Source organism: Prionailurus viverrinus, chromosome D2 (assembly GCF_022837055.1).
Source record: "Prionailurus viverrinus isolate Anna chromosome D2, UM_Priviv_1.0, whole genome shotgun sequence".
Lineage (NCBI taxonomy): Eukaryota > Metazoa > Chordata > Mammalia > Carnivora > Felidae > Prionailurus > Prionailurus viverrinus.
In genome coordinates this window covers 16,323,275-16,344,133 of record NC_062571.1, presented here as the reverse complement: position 1 = coordinate 16,344,133, position 20,859 = coordinate 16,323,275, and the positions used below count along the sequence as shown (strand labels likewise).

At 41.3% G+C, this 20,859-nt stretch overlaps 1 protein-coding gene across 3 annotated transcripts in view; it reads left to right on the top strand.

Annotated features, from left to right (window-relative positions):
- Positions 1-20,859, top strand: part of DISC1 (DISC1 scaffold protein) — a 355,839-nt gene that overhangs the window by 316,377 nt on the left and 18,603 nt on the right. For 2 of the 3 annotated variants that reach the window (XM_047825519.1, XM_047825518.1), the window contains one exon: positions 12,001-12,277. The exons of the other annotated variant lie outside the window; for it this stretch is intronic. In XM_047825519.1, the coding sequence (XP_047681475.1) occupies positions 12,001-12,277 (277 nt within the window). The remainder of the gene's footprint in view (positions 1-12,000; positions 12,278-20,859) is intronic. 3 annotated transcript variants of the gene reach the window in all.

Here is a 20,859-nt window from a genome sequence, read left to right as displayed (position 1 = left end):
GGCCATTCATGTATCGGTTTGATATTTTATTCCATTTTGGTTCTGTAAGAAAGCCTGGTTATCTTTAAAGTGTCCAAAGAATTTGGTAAAACGCTAATGCCTTTGAAGTAAAAACATTAATAAGTCAAGAAAGAAAGTCTGGTACCAAGAACTGAAACTCTTGATGTCTGTGTTAGAGTTCAGTATTTCCATTCTGAAAAGGGGTGGAAGCTTACCTGCAAACGCCTTGCTCCTTCCCTTACCATCGTTCCCCATAAGTAACACACACGGGTCTCAGTTCCATAAGGATTCAAGCCATGGTCAGATGATCTGTGAGGCCTCATGTTACTTCCAACTGGCAGGAGTAAGAGAAATAATGAATTTCAATTCTCTATTCAAGAACTTTCCCCCCAATACTGAAATTGTATCTTTAAATTGCCTCATTACTGGTTGTAAAACATCACCAAAGACCTCACATAGCTCAAGGAGCTGCGAGTCATTCATTTAAGGGATTGTTATTAATGACTTAATTACTCTCCTGTGCAGGGATAGCAAAACATCTCAATACTTTGAAATCAACCATTACTCTCTTTAGCACAAATGAAGTCAGTAAAAGGGTATTTTAAAAATCTAAAGCTTGATGAAATTATTACATGGGCTATAATAAAGCACTGCAATTTTATATCTACAAGATTTACTTACCACTCAGCATGAGTCTCTAAAATTGGCTTTGTAGACTTTGAGACTTTGATATGTGTCTTCCGGGAGATATTTCAGGACAAACCCACTTTCACTCAAAACGACACAAAATGTATTTTTCAAATAGCAAAGTGACATGAACTTACAGTATTCAGATTGCTGTAATGTAGAAAGTTGCTGATGGAAGCAGCAAACATTTTTCCTTAGTTATGAGAGCTGGGCTGCTGGATCTTTCCCTTGAATCCAGCCCTGCCCTCACCATTCGAAGCCAGACAGGCAGATGGATCTGTCAAGTTAATAATAGAAATAACTGAGGATCCCTCAGGCAGATGGAGGTGATTTGGTCCCCATAGAGGGAAGGAACAGATAAAGTGGAGGAGAGGTTTTTAGGCATGCCCTTTCCTTTCTCTCACATTGCCTGGGAAGGCCCGTGCCTACCCCATTGCTTCTGGAAGCAGACAAGCACCTGCCAACTGGTGAGGCAGGGAGAAAGAACTAGAACAGTAGCCTCGGAGAAGCACTGCTATGGGAGGGCATCAAACAGAGAGCTTGGATCTTGAACATTCCCCGAGCCCTCCCTGTTTCCTGAGGGGTGGGTAATTACAATCGAGGGACCCCACGTGTTCCTGCAAGTGCAGGAGCACAGATTGTTACACCAGAGACACTTCTCCCTGAGATGGTGCCCCACCCACGACATACCCCTATTAGGATGGGCACCAATTAGGGCTTTGACATTATCTCCTCTACAAGGACTCATTACCAACCAACGCAGTTAATATGCCTAAGGAAATCTGAACACATATGGAAAAGAAATGAGACTTATTAGGAGGGTAACTGCTTTAAAAGTACAAGTGGAAGGACTTATACCTGACAAAGCATAATTAGACACTACAGCATGATCAATAAACATACTAAGTATTTCCCAAAGAGAAGGGAGGATATTGGAGACATGAAGTAAAAGAAGAAGTCATAAATAAACCCAAATGGAAATTTGGGGAACGCAAAATATAAAAGTTTAAAAGAAAAAATCTCAGTATGTGGGATGAACAGCCTAATGAATTCAGCTGAAGAACCAATTAGTGAGCCAGAAGCTATCAGAAGGTATTTGGAGGGCATTAGGAACAGAAAGGAAGAAGGAAAATAGAAAAGATAAATTAAGCAATACACAATAGAGTTATTTGATCAGCGCTCATCTAAAAAGAATCCCAGAAGGAAAGAAAACAATAGAGGGGAGGGAGGAAATATTTGAGAGACCAGTGACTGAAAGTTCCCCAGAAGAAGGAAAAGATACAAGATTTTAGGCAGATGGGCTTGATCGAGTACAGAACAGGACAGAAAAGGGTGAGGGGTGGAACATCAATGGGTTGTAGTTAAAATTTATATATAACAGACAAGGAGAAGACTCTAAGAGAAGATCATCTGACATTCCCAATAGCAAACAGTCTGCAAGAAGGCTGTGGAATAATATTTTCAGAGTGTTGAATCCAAAATATTAAGCTATATTATTATTTAGTGTTTAAGTATGAAATAAAGATGTTCTCAGATCTGGAAGTCCTTAAAATGTTTGCCATACCTGGTATTCTTTGACACATTCTTGGATGAAGTATATTAACAAGATGAAAAATAAGTCCAGTATGAGCTATGTGAAAGAGGGCATGAAAAATACTTAGTAAATTTTACTGTTGATGAAATAGAAAACTTATGAGAAAACAGAAATGTGTCTTGGTAAAAACATAGAACTAAGAAAGCCTCAATATATATACAAATATGTCACCTTGGAGGTGGGATGGTGGCAGCATGGAAGGGAATTGATGGTAGGTGAAGGTGTGGCCCAGGTGTGCCCATTCTACTCCATCTAATGGGATTCCCTCAGACAACATAGGTGAGAAAGCATCAGCAGCACAGGGGGTAACCTGCTAATGATAAGCACACGGGGCCGGGGGGTGCTCTCCTTTCCTGCTGGCCTGAGACTCCCCTTCCCTCCTAGAGACATTCAGTGGCCTGGCCTGGGGAATCTCCTTTGTGCCTTAGGCAGTTCAGCTGGGACCAGTGGAAGCCCTAATGGGAGCAGATATTTTAAGCAGATAAAACCAAACCCAAACAGCTCTCCCTAAGAAGATCACAAATTCACTGCAAAGTCTCTTAAAATTAAAATGTAATTGGAACCATTGCCCATAAAAGCAGAACAGCACCTGTGTGATAAACCTACCATGATTATTGCCTTCTAAAATAAAACATTTAAATAGGACTCAGAATCTCATAACATAATGGCCAAATTTTTCAGGATGCAATGGAGAATCCTTCGTAATAATAAAAACAGAGGAAATCACAGCTTGAATGTGAATAAAACAATTACTTGATGTCAACATGGAGATGAATCAGATGTTGGGATCACATGACAAGGATTTTAAAGCAGCCATCAAAAATGTTTCCATAAGGAGCTGCAAATTCTAAAGAAGAAAATGTTGGGAAAGAGGGAGCAGTTATATAAAAGGAATTGAGTGGAAATTACAGAACTGAAAATACAAAAACAGAAATAAAAATCTCACTGGAAAGATTCAGTAGTTGAGTGGAGATGACAGAGGACAGAATCAGTGAACTTGAGAATTAACCCAATGTGAACAAAAGAGAATAGACAGAAAAAATAATGACCAGAGCCTAAGAGACCTGGGGGACAAATAACAAAAAGTCCAACGCCTATCATTGGGTCCAAGAAAGAGAAGAGTAGGCTAAAAAATTATTTGAAGAAATAATGGCTAAATACTTCCAAAATTTGGTGAAAGACACAAATCTACAGATTCAAGAGCTAAGAAAATCTCCCCTCCCATAGAATAAATCCAAAAATATCCATACCAAAACACATCAGAGTTAAATCTCTGAAAGCTTATAAGACTAAGAAATAACCTTAAAGCAGCCAGACAGAAATTGTATACTACCTGTAGGAGAACATCAATTTGAATAATGGTGGATTTCTCACCTGAAACCATAAAAGCCAGAAAGAAGTGGCATATTTTTCAAAGGATGAAAGAAAACAACCCCCAATTCTATATGCACAGGCCAAAAAAAAATAAACTTCAACCTAAATCTCATACTTTATATAAAAATTAACTTAGAATGGATCATGGACTTAAATGTAAAATATAAAAGTATAAAACTTTTACGAAAATATAGGAGTAAGTGTTGGGCTAAATTTCTAAGACTTGACACTGAAAGCATGATTCATTAAAAGGAAACATTGATAAATTGGACTTCTTTCAAATCCCATGTGAAGAGGATGAAAAAGCAAGCTACAGACGGAGGAAATATTTGCAAACCACGTATCTGATGAAAGACTAGTGTCTAGGATAAAGGAAGAACATATTCTTAAAATTGAATGGTAAAAAAAAATCAATAGAGGTAGGAAATAGGCAAAAGACATGAACAGACACCTCACTGAAGAGGGTGTATGGATGGCAGATAAGTACTTGAAAAATACTCAACATCCCTATACATGAGAAAGATGCCACTTAAAACCACAGTGAGCTACCACTATATAACTATCGGGGAAAAAAACAGCAATAGCCCCAAATATTACTGAGGGTACCAAGAAACTAGATCGCTTACACATTGCAGGTAGAATTGTAAACTGGTGTGGTCCCTCTGGGAAATCATTTGGCAGCTCTTTAAATCTAAATACGTAACTACCATACAACCCAGCAATTGGACTCTCGGATGTTTCAGAGAAATAAAAACGAATTTCATGCAAAAACCCATATGTAAATATTCACAGAATCTTTATGCATAATATCCCCAAGCTGGGAGCATCATAGATGTCCTTCAGCAGGTGAAAAGGTGAACAAACTGTGGTATAAGCATAGCATGGAACACGACTCAGCAATAAAAAGCAAGGACATAAGCTGAATGGAAAATCCAGTCCCCAAGGCTGCATACTTTATGATTCCATTTATGTAGCATTTTTGTAGTGAGAAAAATTTCAGGAGTGGAACACAGATAGTGGTTTCCAGAGTCGGTAGGTGGGGGACAGCGTGGAACAGGTGAGGATGGTTATAAAATGTGACCAGGGATCCTTGTGGCTGTGGAATTGTTCTATATCTTGGATGTGGTGGTGGGTACATGAACTTGCACAAGTGATGAAATTGTATAGAACTATAGACACACTCACTGCCCACCACACACACACACACACACACACACACGTGAGAGGAAGTCTGAACAAGAGCAGTGGATTGTACCAATGTCTGCTCCCTGGTTGTGATAATTGCACTACAATTTTGCAAGGTGTTACCATTTGCAGGAAACTTGGTGAAGAGTCCCTGGGATCCGTCTGTATTCTTTCTCACCATTGTATGTGAATTAAATAGAAAGAAAAAAGAAGGTAGGAAAAAAGAAATAAAGACATAAAACTTGTTAAAAAGTAATAATCTTGGCTTCATAAATAAGAAAAATAGAAACAATTACACAATAATTACAGTACTTGTGAATGCGTGGTTTAAAAGTGCTGATCCCAAAGATAAAATCCCAGAATGGATTTTTAGAAAATTCAACAAAATGTTTTGTGCTGGATTCATTTTCAAAAAAAAAAAAATACATAAAAGTTGAAAATAAAGGATGGTATGTATCTAATCCAGGAAAAATTGAACTAAAAGTATGTTTGAGTAACAATTATAATATCAGACAAAATCGATTCTAAGGCCAAAATATCATACTAACACATACTAACACTAACAAAGTATCATACGAACAAATATCATACGAACACAGAAGATCATCATAAACTGAAAAGAAGCAGTAGAAAATTTAGTGATTGGAAAATATGTCCAACATCATAATCCAAAAATACATAAACCAAGGCTCCTGGGTGGCTCAGTCCGTTAAGCGTCTGACTTCTGCTCACAGTTTGTGAGTTCGAGGCCCACATCGGGCTCTGTGCTGACAGCTCAGGGCCTGGAGCCTGCTTTGGATTCCGTGTCTCCCTCTCTCTCTCTGCCCCACCCCCACTTGCTGTTTGTCTCTGAAAAACGAATAAACATTTAAAAAAATTAAAAACAAACAAGGGGCACCTGGGTGACTCAGTCCGTTAAGCATCCAACTTCGGCTTAGGTCACGATCTCACTGTCTGGGAGTTCGAGCCCTGCGTCCAGCTCTGGATCCTACTTCAGATTCTATATCTCCCTCTCTCTCTCTGCCCCTCCTCTGCTCATGCTCTGTCTCTCTGTCTCTCTCTCAAAAATAAACATTAAAAAAAAGTTAAATAAAAAAAATAAAACAAACAACGCCCCCCCCAAATACATAAACCAGTCAATAGAACTATGGGAAGAAATAAATGAATCAAGAATTATAGGAAAAATTTAATTGTAGGAAATGTAAAACACTCATCTTAGAAACTGGTAGATGAAGCAGGTAAAAAAGAGCAAATGAATAAAAAATTTTAAGAATGTAATATGCCTCAGCTTTAGATGCAATAAACAGAGCACTGATTTCTTTTGGCTACATGTGGGACAGTTACAAAGAACTATCAAGTACTAGGTGGTAGAGGGAGCCTCAATTAATTTTATAAAGTTTATTCTTGACCATTATGCAATACAATTAGATATTAACCTAACAAAAAGGGATCTGAAAAAAACTCTTCTATCTAGAAATTGAAAAGCGTACTATTAAATGGTCATCGAGTTAAAAGGTAATCATGAGGAAAGACAACGAAAGCACTAAATATAAAGTTTGTGGTCAAATAATGTTGTCAATTCTGGAATTAGATCTGATGCAGTTACAGGAAAATATTAAAAATCAATAAGTTTGACAGTAGATATAAAGATGTCTGTGAAATTATTTCCCATATTGCTCTGTATATTTAAAATATTCAATAATTTTCAAACTTAAACATGTATTAGACATGGTTAAATTATAACTCAGACAAAAATTTAGAGCTTTAAATATAATTCTCAGAAAATTAAAATGGCAAAAGAGGAAAATAAAAAATAAAAGGAAACCAACAAGTTAAGCTTTAACAAAGGAAGCTAATAAAAAGATAATAAATCCAAAGAAATGAGAAAAAGGAAATAGAAAGATAAGATCAGAAATCAAGGAAATAGAGAACAAAAATCAATAACAAAGATTAACAAAGCAAGGGTGTTTTTTTGAAAAGATTAATAAGATAGCAAACCTCTGATAAGACTAAACAAGATAAATCAGAAGAGTAAATAAATAATGAAAAGGAGAATTGTCTTTATACAGGAACACAAGTTGTTCTAAAAATAATTTTTGGAATTAGGAGCAAACATTATAATACATACGAAATCCATTAGAAAATGGATTGATTTCTATAAAGGAGATAACGGGTCAAATTGGACCCAAGAAGAAATAAAAAATTTAAGCAAGGCTATAAAAATAAAGGTATTGAAGTGGCAATAAAATATCTCCTTCAATAAAAATCGTAGAAAAGGCACGGGGAACCTGAGAAAGGAATAAATAGGAAATGGATATGAAAGGAAAATTCATAGGAGAAAACCTGAGTGGCTATGAACCAATCTTAGTGGCGAGATGAAACCTTAAACAAGATGCCACTTTGCACCTGTCAGCCTGGCTCCGATTAGGAAGCTAGAGGGTGAGTCTAGCATGCCGAACGGAGGACCATCGCTTCTCATGCGAGACTCTATTCTGGCTCTTGCTCTTTGCTCCTTGTGCCTCTCATTGTCATCATCCCCCTCCTCCCCTAAGTAGCCGCTGCCCTCATTTCTAACACCATGGATTAGTTTGGCATAGTTTCAAGTACAAAATAAATGCAATCATAGTGCCTCCTCTCTTATCCTTTTGTTTTCTCCCAGCCTTGTGTTAATGAGATCACAATACTGTTGCCGACTGTGGTAAATTATTCATCTTCTTTGCAGTGTGATATTCCAACAAATGGATACCACACCATTTGTCCATTCTTCCATTGATGATGTTCGTTTTCTCTCCCAGGTTTTGGCTGTTACAATCAATGTCGTATGGTCAATGTATACGTTGATCTTCATTGTTCATGGAATCTGTGAATTTGCCTGCTCACTAAAATTTATTTGTAACCCTGAACTCAATACCTGCAGCGCTTTCACTGTCATTCATAGACATGCACAGAGTGGTGAAAAATTCGAGTCACCTGACGTGCATGTTCTCAGCTGAGGTCAAACAAGGCAATGCTCTGTCTTCTTACAGTTCTCATATTACCAACCAGTGTCATTCTCAGGGTCTACTTAGTGTCATGTTTTTTAAATTTTTGCACTTTTTCATGGTGATTTCACTATTTAAAATGGTGCCTGGGACAACTGGGTGGCTCAGTTGGTTGAGCCTCTGACTGTTGATTTTGGCTCAGGTCACGATCCCAGGGTCGTGGGGTTGAGCTGCGCATCAGGCTATGTGCTGAGCATGGAGCCTGCTTGAGATTCTCTGTCTCTCCCTCAGCCCCTCTCCTCTGCTTGCATCCTCTCTCTCTCTCTCTCTCTCTCTCTCTCTCTTTAAAATAGAAAATAAAACAAAATGAAATGAAATGATGCCCAATCTGAATGCTGAGGTGCTGTCTAGTTCTCCTAAGGGCAAGAAGGCCGTAATGTGCTGTATGGAGAAAATAATGTACGTCCAGGCATGAGTTATAGTGCTGTTGTCCATGAGTTCAGTGTTAGTGAATCAACAGTATATTCTAAATAAGGTGTCTTCAAACAGAAACACATATAACAAAGTGTTATATATTGATTGGTCGATGAAAATGCTGTGACCAGAGGCTGGCAGGAGCTTCACCCTGCATTTCCCTGGGGAGCACCTGTTCAGTACTGGCTAGGTCAGCGGTCGTGGCGACTTTATTGAACATAATCACCATGAATATGAGAATTGACAATATATGCATTTCATTGAGTACATACTTAGGAGTTGCATTGCTAGGTCTTAATGATAGACATGATTTCAACATCAGTACATCCATCAAAGAGATTTTAAAGACACTGCATTCATGTTCACTCCCACCATCAATATGTGAGAATACTAATAGCTCCGTACCTTTTCTGACACTTGGTATTGTCAGACTTTCAAATTTTAGCCACGTTGTTGATGTGTAGTCCATCATGTTGTGGTGTAACATGCATTTTCCTGATGATTAATAGTGTTGAGCATCCTTTCATCAGTTACTTACTGGCCATTTAGAAGGCCTCTTTTGTGAAGTACCTGTTTCCGTCTTTGCCTTTTTTAAAAAGTGGGTTGTCGGGGCACCTGGCTCAGTCAAGCGTCCAACTTCAGCTCAGATCATGATCTCACGGTCTGTGGGTTTGAGCCCTGCATCGGGCTCTGTGCTGATGGCTCAAAGCCTGGAGTCTGCTTTGGATTCTGTGTCTCCCTCTCTCTCTCCACCCCTCCCCTGCTTGTGCTCCCTCTCTCTCTCTCTGAAAAATAAACATTAAAAATAAATAAATCATTAAAAATAATAAATAAAAAGTGGGTTGTCTGTCTCTTATTGACTTGTAGGAGTCCTGCTATGTTTTCAAATCACTCCTTTGTTGGTTACATGTGTTACAAATAATTTTTCCTACTCTGTGGCTTATAATTTCATTCTTTCAGTGGTGTTTTTTTGTTGAGTATATAAGTTCATGATATAAATGAAATCAAATTTATCATTTTTTTCTTTATGGCTTGTCCTTTTATATCTCATTTAAGAGATCTTTGCTTACTATGAAGTCATAAAGATGTTATCCTACATTATCTTCTAGGAGTTTTGATGTTTTAGCTTTCACATTTTTTTAAATTTTTTTTTTTCAACGTTTATTTATTTTTGGGACAGAGAGAGACAGAGCATGAACGGGGGAGGGGCAGAGAGAGAGGGAGACACAGAATCAGAAACAGGCTCCAGGCTCTGAGCCATCAGCCCAGAGCCTGACGCGGGGCTCAAACTCACGGACCGCGAGATCGTGACCTGGCTGAAGTCGGACGCTTAACCGACTGCGCCACCCAGGCGCCCCTTAGCTTTCACATTTCGATATACAATCTACTTGTTTGTATGATGTGAGCCAGTAATCATGATTTGATTTTTTTCCTATAGTAATATTCAATCAACATAAGTATAATACATTGAAAAACTATCCTTTTCCCACTAAAGAGTAATGCTTTCATAATGTGTCATTCCTACCCTTGTACTTGTCATCTGTTTGTATCCTTATTTTTAAAGCATATTTTTGTAAGCAACATATAGATTTTGATTTTTTTTATTCTAGTCTAAAATCTTTGCCTTTTAAATACAATCCTTATTGTTTATATGTAATGTAAATCTAATATATTTGATTTTTCTATGGTAAAAATGTTTCCACTTTTATCACTCTCCCCATCTGTAGCATGTTCATTCCTGTCTCCTTTACTGCTTTCATTATAGCAAAACAACAATAAAGTAGGTTTAATTTTTAAAATGTTCTCTCATATTAGCCTGTCAGTTATATACTCTTTTAACCTGTTTTACAATTACCATAGAAGGTTGCATAGGATTTTTTGACTTTTTAAACTCTGATATAAATGAGCACTCTTTCGCTTTCTGGACAACGCAAGGACCCTCCTTCCCTTTGTGCTGGTTGTCACGTATTTTAATTCGACATGTATTCTAGATCACAAAAAAAAACCTATTGCTGTTTTTTTACATCCACATTTACTTAGACTTACCTACATATTTATTCTTCCCATTGTTTTTCATTTCTTTATTCATGTCCTTGTTTTCAACCGGGATCCTTTCCTTTTTTCTGGATGTGTTGCCAAAGAATTATTTCAGTTCTTATGTATCTGAAATATCCTCACTTTACTTTTGTTTTTGAAGGAAATTGAAAATGATTGTGTAATTTATAGATTGACAGCTATTTTCTTACAGCATTTTAAAGATACTGTTTTATCATCTCTTGGCTTCTACCATTTCTGTCCCCCGTATTATTATTACTTTGAAGTTAATGCCTTTTTTTTTTAATCTGGCTGCTTTTAAGAATTTTATTCTGGGGGCGCCTGGGTGGCGCAGTCGGTTAAGCGTCCGACTTCAGCTCAGGTCACGATCTCGCGGTCCGGGAGTTCGAGTCCCGCGTCAGGCTCTGGGCTGATGGCTCGGAGCCTGGAGCCTGTTTCCGATTCTGTGTCTCCCTCTCTCTCTGCCCCTCCCCCGTTCATGCTCTGTCTCTCTCTGTCCCAAAAATAAATAAACGTTGGAAAAAAAAAAAAAAGAATTTTATTCTGGCTTTGGTGCCTAGCAGTTTCACTGCGATGAACCCAGGAGCATTTTTTTTTTCCTTTGATTTTTCCTGTTTTAAGATTGTAGTGTTTCCTGAACGTGTAATTTGATATCCCTTGTCAATATTTTAACATTCTTAGCTAATGTTTTAATAATGTTGCTTCTGTCTCATTCTTTTGCCATCAGAATTCATCATTTATAAATGTAGGCTTTAAAATAATGATGATTAATATGCTTAAGAAGCTGGAGGGCATGATAGATCATTTAAACAGAGCACCGAAATGTAGAAAAGAAAGTGAAATAAAAAATGTAGAACTGAAAAGTAATTGAAATTGAGAGCACAATAGACACATTGCATAGCAGATTAGTAGACATGGTAGAAGGAGGGGTTGTTAAAGGGAAGACAGATGTCTAGAAAATATCCAGCCTGAAGCTGAATGGATAGGTGAAACATGTTTGTTTTCCTATAAAATCCCAGATTTTTGCTTTTTCATGGAAAATCAAAGTTTTTGTGAACATCGAGCCTATATATTCCTTCAGTTGGAATTGAAACTTTAGTTGGCCTGGGCTGATAGAGCGCTGTCTGTAGTTGGATATACTCTTCCCATTAGCCGGAGTCCACTCTTCCTTATTTCTTTTTGCCACTGAAGCTGCATAGCTGTTGCCATGGTTTATACTACCTATGCACTGCTTCATTCATTTACGTCGGCTGAGTGGGTGTTGGTAGGGGAGTGTGCGGGAGGGGAGGGACAGTCTAGGCATATGAAATAGCACATGAAAATGCACTTAGCTGGGTGAGTTGGACAAGCCTGGGGACTCAAAGGAAGCCAGCAGGGCTAGAGCACAGACATGAGCAGAGGCCGTGTTGTATTACACCAGATCCAAAACAAGTAGCTGCGAAGGACCAAGAGTTATTTCACTGTTAACTCGACGGGACACATATTTGGCCCCTCTCTACCTTCTGGTGGAAACAGTCCATCGCTATATAAAATTCAGTTGTTAACAGTAAGAAGACTAGCTAACTTTTAGCCAGGTAGACAGGCTATTGAGTTGGTAGGATGAAATGTCACTGAATACATTTTCATGCCTTCGTTTCCCCTGGGTCTTAGCTGCAAGTGTCCACTGCTTGGAAAAGTGTGGGAAGCTGACTTGGAAGCTTGTCGGTTGCTCATCCAGAGCCTACAGCTCCGGGAGGCCAGGAGCGCCCTGTCCACAGAAGAGGAGAGGCTTATAGAAGACTCAGGGGGAGATACCTGTACAGCCACTCCTGCCACCCCCTCCAGGCTCCACTCTGAAGACGAGAGGAGGATCCCTTGGCAGGCCTTCGAAGAGTGGCAGGTTCACCTGACCGCATCTCTGCACTGCGCTGGCAGCGAACAGAAGGAGGTCTGTCCATCCCCATAGCCCCAGCAGGGGGCCTACCCTGAGGGGTACTCTGGATCCCCCCTCCAAATGGGAACAGTAAATATTGGGAGGGCGACCCATTGAACCATGCAAACTTTTGAAGGTATTAATAACCCTGGAATATGATTACAAAATAACGTAGAATCTTTGCGGAAGTTTAAAATATAGAAGAACAAAAAAAAATCACTTTTGGCATATTTAGTTCTATGTTCTAATTTAATGGCTAGAGTTAGAATATAAACCTGGTATATAATTACCATATATAGCATATGCCATATATGTCACATATAACATATAATTATTGCATATACTATTACATATGTCACCTGTGATTTTAATTATATATTTAGAATCTATATATCATTATTTATTAGAATCACATTTTCAAATATACGTACATATCCCTTTGTTTTGGCCCAAACAAGGTGGTAATGGGCCTTTATGCTCTTTGTAATATGCTCTTTTCATTGCTTTAAATTTTTTTCCCAGTTTATTTATTTATTGTGAAAGAGAGAGCGAGCGCCAGTGGGGGAGGGGCAGAGGGAGACAGAATCCCAAGCAGGCTCCACACTGTCAGTGCAGAGCCTGATGTGGGGCTTGAACTCCTGAACCACGAGATCATGACCCAAGTCAAAGTCAGATGCTTAAGTGACTGAGCCATCCAGGCGTCCCATGCTCTTTTCATTTTTTTAAAAAACCTAATACTTGGCTTATGATATATATATATATGATATATATCATATATATAATGAAAATGTGGATTTATATAACATTTTACTCCAAGGCTGACCTAGATTAACAGAGAAGAGCTCCCCTCCCCTCTCCTCTCTCCCCTTTCCTCCCTCCCCTTCCCTTCTCTCACCAGTCCATCTTTCTCCCCCCAACCTCTCCAACCCTAGGAAGACACCTTATGATAAAAGGACTCTAGGAAACTTCTTTTCCCATTTTAGAACCACAACAGGGGTCTTTGGAGCTTTTTCTGGCCAGGTACCCAGGTGTTCTGAATATTAAAAGGAAGCAAAAGCCTGGTGAGGCTGGAGGAACATGTCATTTCATGTTCACGGCTCACATTTGACATTAGAGGTCCCTCCCCTCCCTGGGCCTTTGCTACCACGTCCCCCGCCCCCAGGTAGGCCTGCCTGTCCTATCTGTAGGCCCTTGGTCTTCCCAGAGAGCAGAAACTTGCTGACAACACATGCTACAGTTACCGCCTTCTGCTTGGGAAATTGATACTTGATCCTATATTTGAATTGAATAACCTTCTGAGAAGGAAGGCTATTGTCAGTCTCTGGAATCCTGCTGGCCTCATAAATTGGGCTCTAAATTAGGCTATAGATGATCTCAACTCCTTTGTTAGCTGAAACACTGCAGGTGGAATCCTCCCCAAAGCCTGGCCACCAGCCCTGTTGGTAGAGTTACTGAAAACTCGCTGCCTGTTGCAGTTGGCCGGCTGGAAAGAAGATTCTGGTGTGGAGGGAAGTGGCGCGCAAGCAAGCGAATGGGAGCCCCGAGCTGAAGAAACAGTGGGCTCAGGGTCCTAGGCTTTGAAGGTAGGGTTGGCTGCCCACGGTGGGCTCCCAGGAGCTCAGTGCCAGGACAGGCAGGGGTCAAGCCAGGTGTGTGAAGGGGGTCAGGCTGGGACATGGGCCTTCCCTAGAGCTCAGGGCTGGTTCAGCAAATTCCACCTGTTGCGGGAGTCTGTCTCCCTGCCTCCCTTCCTTTGTTGCTGTGCTCATCTGTTCTTCCAGGCTCTCTGGGGGATGACTTTCCCAGGTATAGGATTATTCTTCCTCCATAAGATTATAAAGCACCTACCGGGGGGCACAAGATTGTAAGCACCTGCCAGTCTGACTGTGGGAAAACAGCTCTGTTTGCCTAGAAGTAGGAGCTTCAGAGCCAAGGAAGAATAGTGTAGAGCCTTACCATGGAATGATACTTAAAGTTTCTGGTGAGGAGGAGGCCCGGACTGTACCCCAGGGAGCAGAACTACAGTGGCTGCTTCTCTGAGCTCTGGGGCCCACCCCCAGCTCCCCACCACCCACTGAAATTCTGAGGGTTTCCCACAGGTTTTTTGTTTTGTTTTTTGCTGCTATCATGGTAGGGGTGGGGGAGACAGACGGTATTTTAAAGCTTTGCTAAACTTTCAGTGATGTCTTCGTGTCCTGCGCCAGGCCTCATCCAATTTACCGCTTTTCTGGGTTTACATTCACATCGAAGGGTGGTCGGTCACCCTTTGAATTCGTGAGTGGCAGATGTGTTAAGATGGGTAGATATTTTCTAGAAAGGCCAAAACTAATGAGCTGTTGCCAAGAACTGGGGGAAGAGAATGATTCACAAAGCGCAACAGAGAGGAATTTGGGGGTGTGTGTAACAGAACCATTCTGTCCCTTGATTGTGGTGGTAGTTACCTGACTGTGTACCTATGTCTGTAACTTTGCACCAGAGTGAATTCTATCATCTATAACTTTACAAAGGTGACCAAAGTTTTAAAAATAACATCCGCCTGTTTAAGAGCGAGGCTATAGGTGTTGGGATCGGGGCACCCGGCTCGGGGCTCTCGTTAAAACAGTAGAGCGAGGCAGACAGCCTGAGCCTCAGAGTCTCTGCTCTGATTCGAGTTAGACCATCCACAGGCTGCATTTACGCTAAACACCCTGCCCCTCCCCCCAAAGAGGACAATAAAAACTATCTTGTGAGGTTGTAAGGATTTCAATAAAATAATGCATCTAGCAGTGAGGAGAGGCTTAAAAAATGGGTTTGTTGTTTTGGGGGGGGGTGTTATTTCTCCTTTTTGGCAACCACAAGTTTCCCTAAGACCTTTTAAAAATAATATACCTGGCTTTCTTTATCAAGAAGCAGAAGCAGGCAACGAATTAGTGGGAGATAATCCAAGAAAGGAAAAGTTTAATAAAAGAAGAATCTTGTTTGTATTTAGATGGGATTTTAGACAGCAGCAGGCTCGTTAGGAAGGTGTTCCCGTTTTCCCACCTGGGTTTTCCAGGGAACCAGTGAAGTCTGGATACGTGTGGGCTTACCCAGTGGCTAAAGCGTGTACTCGCTTTGCAGCTGGGAGTTGGTTTTGCTCCGGAACTCCCTGCTGGGGCTGGCCATCCCGCACAGGGTTTCTCTACTGAAGCATGACCGACTGAAGGCAGTCAGTTTCTTTATAACCCAAATCCTCCATGAAAAATTGCTGACTTCTTAGGGAGGCCCACCGGGGCACGGATTCTCAGAGCCTTCACCGTGTGCTTCAAGTGGCCCACGTGGGTACGGGCATTTCCGCTGTACGTTGTTGTAACGAGTGGGAGTGTTTCTCGTTAATTAAAGCTTTCACCCCGTGTGCATCTCCGTACGGGTTCCCTCATTTTACAGCTGGGCCCATTAAGGCAAAGTCATTTGCTTGGGGCTTCGCTGCAGAGGAATTCGGCCACAGGGCCAAGGGCCAATTTTAGCATGCACTTCCTCCGATTGGAAGAACACTTACTTCTTTTTCTGTTTCATTACTGCTGGCCCGCAAGCCTTTCCGCGGACTCTGGAAACAATCAGCTGCTGTTGGCCCCGGTTTACAGACGGTGCAGAAATTGCACCGGGGCCAGACAGGAGCTGGGGAAATCAGTGAGCCAGCTTCCTCCACTGTGAAGTTGCTCTTTTGTGCTCGCTGTTCTGGCCATAATACCTGCGTAATTCTCTCTTTCCTGTCTGCAGACTGTCCTGCTGGGGTGCTTTCTGTGTTTCCTACAAAGTGGGCTCCCCTCCCGCGGAGTTCCCCGGACAGTATCACTCTCCCCTAACCCCAGCTGCTTCCTTTCCAAGCCAGTAAGCTGCCACCAAAGAGGCTTAAAAAGGCCAACAAAGGACCAGAGCTTTCTCCCGCAGTATTGGAATAGCCAGCGTGCTGTCCGTGACGAAAGAAATTCGCAGTAAGACACAGCCAGACGGTGTAGCTTTTATTATAGGACACAGGTCTCTCAAACCACCTCCTAGTTCCTCGTCTCGTGGCCCGTCTTGCAGAAACCGCAACAATAATGCATCGCTGACACTTTCCAGTTTGGGTTTCCCTGGAGATGGACAGAGCGCTTGCAAAACAGTCGTCAGCCTCCTCTTTTTTCTCTCTCAAACATGACTGAATTTTCCCAAGGTTTTGAACCTTGGCGTATGTAGAGACAAGAAGTCTCCTTCACGTGAATGTTTCATTGCTCTACATAGTGTTTGTTTAAATCGTGTAATTAGAATTTCAGGTACAGCTGGCATACCTAGAATTAGAAACAAACACAGCTCATCCGATAGGAGCAGGAGTGCGCAGGCTCCCCGGGGCCCCGCCCTGGCCCCCGCCCTGGCGCCGGCCTTGGCCCCCCAGAGTTGTTGAGAGGCCGCAGAGCCGCAGGGCAAGCTGGGAGGTGGGAGGGGTGGTGGGGCAGGGGCTTCCACTGTCATCATTTAGCGGCTCCTGCTGCTTCTCTCAGTTAATTAATGTTGTCAGCAACTCAGCCTCCTTCACCTGCCCAAGGAAAGGAAGTGGGCTCTTCTGATCAGCCTGCTTTGCCTCCTTTTTTTAAAACCACGGAACCACGTTTCTGTGCTCCAGGGCCTAACTGTGGCATTTCTTTCACTAATTAAAAATAGGTCAGTGCTTCTGAGGAAACCAGCCTTGGGGGGCTCTTGGAGACTCTTTCACCTTGGAAATTCCTTGTCATTCCCTGACTAACGAAGGCTGAGGGATCGATAGAAAATTGTCACCTCCTACATGGCAAGGACTAACGGCATTTGTAACGCTGGAGGCTTATCTGAGGACCGTGCGGTGGTTTCTTTGGAGTTGCCGAGAGATTTTTAAAATGCAGGGTTGCACATTTCTGCAAAATGAATTCACCCTCTGCCCCCCTTGTCATGCCTAGGCTGCTGTCTGATTCTTTCACCTCTTGGGGGCCGGAGCTGCTAAAATCAGGAACTTCCTGTACCCCACAAGCTGGCTGTCACAACTTCCCGCCCCTTTGAGCCTGAGCAGGTGGGAGACCTGGATCTGCATAGAGCAGAAGATGAGCTCTTCTCCTACTGGGTGACATCCAGAACCAGAATTAAACATTGGCATTTGTTTATTTATTAATTTTTTTAATGTTTATTTATTTTGGGGAGAGAGAAAGAGACAGAGACAGAGTGCAAGCTGGAGAGAGGCAGAGAGAGAGAGAGAGAGGGAGATACAGAATCCAAAGCAGGTTCCAGGCTCTGAGCTGTCAGTTCAGAGCCCGATGTAGGGCTCGAACTCAGGAACCGTGAGATAATGATCTGAGCCAAAGTCGGATGCTTAACGGACTGAGCCACCCAGGCCACTTTTTTATTTTATTTTATTTTATTTTATTTTATTTTATTTTATTTTATTTTATTTTATTTATTAATTAATTTAAAGAGAAATAGAGCAGGGAAGGGGCAGAGAAAGAGGGAGACAGAGAATCCCAAGCAGGCTCTGCGTTGTTAGCACAAAGCCCAACGTGGGGCTTGAACTCACAAACCGTGAAATCCCGACCTGAGCTGAAATCAAGAGAAGCTTAATTGACCGAGCCACCCTGAAGCCTCCATTGGCACTTAAAAACAGTAATTCTGGTAGTTTCATATTTGCATCATTTACAAAAAATATTCAGAGAGGCGGGGATACTTACCACTATACTAACAAGGAAAAAAATATTTAGAAATGCGAAAATTTTTAATCTGAAATGAACGCAGGTGAAAGTTGTCATTTGATTCTGTTCTCATAATTCCTCTTTATCAGTATTGGCAAGAGGCAGTTTGCAGAGCACATTCTCCTCATGTGGCATCCCTCCAACTGTGTTCTGTTTTCATTTTCTTATACAAAAGGGTTTTAGGATTTGACATCACTACCCCCCAAGTCTGAATGCTTATGTTGCATAGAAATTATCTAAGTACTTGCTGATGGCATGACTATTATTTACAAATAGATTTTTCCCAGAAGTTTCTGGTAGAGTCTGGCCTTATTGGACTTTGATGTTCAACTGATGTATGCTAAAAGGAAAACAGTGTAAATTCTCTTGAGTGATCATGTGATATAAAATATAGCCTTTCAAACGTTGTCCTTCCTGTAAGCTGGAAACCGTAGGCTAATTAACGTATACAAATTAACAGCCCATCTTTCTTTTACTGAAACAACTTTTGTTGTTGTTCTGTTAAGTGGTCCTATTTAGAACCTGTTTCTCGGCACCTTCTCTGTGATAAGCGTGCAGATACGTGAAGACAATTTATTGCTCACTTTGACCGAAGGACATCTAAATATTTCAAATGCTTTCCTTACCACTCACAACATCTGGATGCTTTTAAAAGAAATACCCACTTACTCCGGGTGTAGCCATATAACTTGGGTATTTGGATGAATACTTGTATTACATGGAGTAGTAAAGATATGCCTTCAATTTCTTAATTTGTGCCTCTCTGCTTGCTGGCATTAATGACTGTAGAATGAATGTTCATGTGTAAAGACAAATACTCATGGAGTCTATTTCAAATAGATGTACAAGATATTATTTGTAATACGGACAGGAGTTTTTCTTAGGTAACTATTCTTTATGTGGACAATAAAAAGAAAAGAAAAAGAAAACCATATAGCATTCCTGGAATGTATTTGCCAAGCAAATATTTTGGAAAACAGCCCAAAGGAACATATTTAAGGCTGTGATTTTAATACCGAGCTAAGGAAACGCTTTAATGCATCAGCTAAGCTCACGGATGGTGGTAATCACATCTGGTTTACCTCAAGCTATAGAAGAGGGAATGAATCTTAACAGCAGAACAAACATCATGAGGCTCAAGTCACGTTTTTTTTTTTTTTTTTTTTTTTTGCAGGTATGTCTATGTGCAGTGCGGGGTTAAGTTTTTTTTTTTTTTTAAACTTAACTACTGCCGTGGCTCAAGTGACCCATTAATGCAAATGGCTTGCCAATCATAAGGGAACACTGCTCTGTCACCTGTCCTTTCTTTATTATGTAGCCTGTGGGTTTTAGTGCAGGAAGTAAATATGTTTATGGATAGGCAGCTACTGCTGATGCCTTAGCACGTGGCCAAGGAAAACGGGGGTCTAAGTTGGCTGTTCAGTTACAACAAAGAGTAGGGTATCCAAGGTAGGGACTTCTTTCCTTCACTGACCCCATTCCTTAGCAAGGAGGGGGGAGGGTATTTGATGACTTTGAAGGGTAGCACCCAACTCAGTGCATTTCCCACATGACATGTAGACCTAAAAGGTCCTTGTTGATTTTATCAGGTGAATTTTGAAATCATAGCAATAATTCTTACTTTGGTTATAAGGTTTTCGCATTTCAGACATCACACTGCCTCTTCCTTTGGAAGTACTTCTGACAGCTTTAAAAAAAAAAATCAACAGTTTAAACTTCTCGATCCACTGACTCAACGCAAGGTGTAGCCCATCTGCTGAGATTTGTGGCGGATCACCAGTGATGGACAACATTTCTGGAAATGTGTGCTCTGTTAGGGGCGGGAGCCTTTCATAAATAAAAGTGGGCAGCTACGGCGTTATCTGCCTAACTAGCAAACTAAAGTACACGGCTTCCTGTTCACACGCATTTTCTACTCAGAATGAAAATAATCGATATGATTTCCTTACCTCTGTAGGTGCAGCCTGAGGAAATATTGTTGTTACCAGATACTTACCAGATACTTGTTCATTTCGAAACAATTACTATTATGTAATATATTCCCTATCCTTTGCGTCTGGGCTCTAGTTTTAAAACGAAAACGTTAAATGTTGGTATGTTCGAAGTGTCTTAGGCAAGGATTGGGAAATACGGCTAAGTAAAAAAGTTCTCGGAGCCCTGGGCCATGGAGTGTGTGACTGGTTTTCACCAGAGTGTGAGATGTCGGCTTCTGTACAGACTAGCACCTGAATGCAGTTTGGGATCTGAGGGTAAACTTTTGTCAATCAATGTTGTAGAAAGTCATTTTGATGGGAAAATCCTGCCCGGCAAAGGAAATCCTCTTTTCTGTTTTAAATCACGCTTCCCGGGTTTGGTGAGTAGGATAGCTTTTTGGCATCATCGCTGATTCAACACAGCTGAACATTTCTGCCCACACATTCAAGTCTACAGGTTTTGGTCATGAGGTGAGTTAGGCAAATTATATCTGAAATACCACCCAGCCGAGTTGGTGCTCCCGAATCGCGGCCATGTGGGACAGAAGGGGAGATGTACGGCTTTTTTTCTGAGGCACCTGCAAGATGCATTTGTATAGAAGGGACTCGCCAGTGACCCTGGAAAGCAGGGATGGATCCCAGGCAAGCCTGTTCCTGTCTGCACTGAGGGAAAGGGACTGTGTTCAGAGAGGTGTCCTCACGGGCCTCCCGCCTGGCTCTTCGCACTCTGGCGAGAGGATGCCACGGGCATTGCAATCTGAGAAACAGCCTAGCTTCCTCTCGACGTGGTGTAAAGAAGGATCCCCATTTGTTTCTTCCACAAATATTTACTGAGCACCTCTGGAGTGCTAGGCAGGGCATTAGTCACTGGGTTCAGGGATGGCAAGACACCCTGTGCTACCTTCCGAAGTAGCAGGAG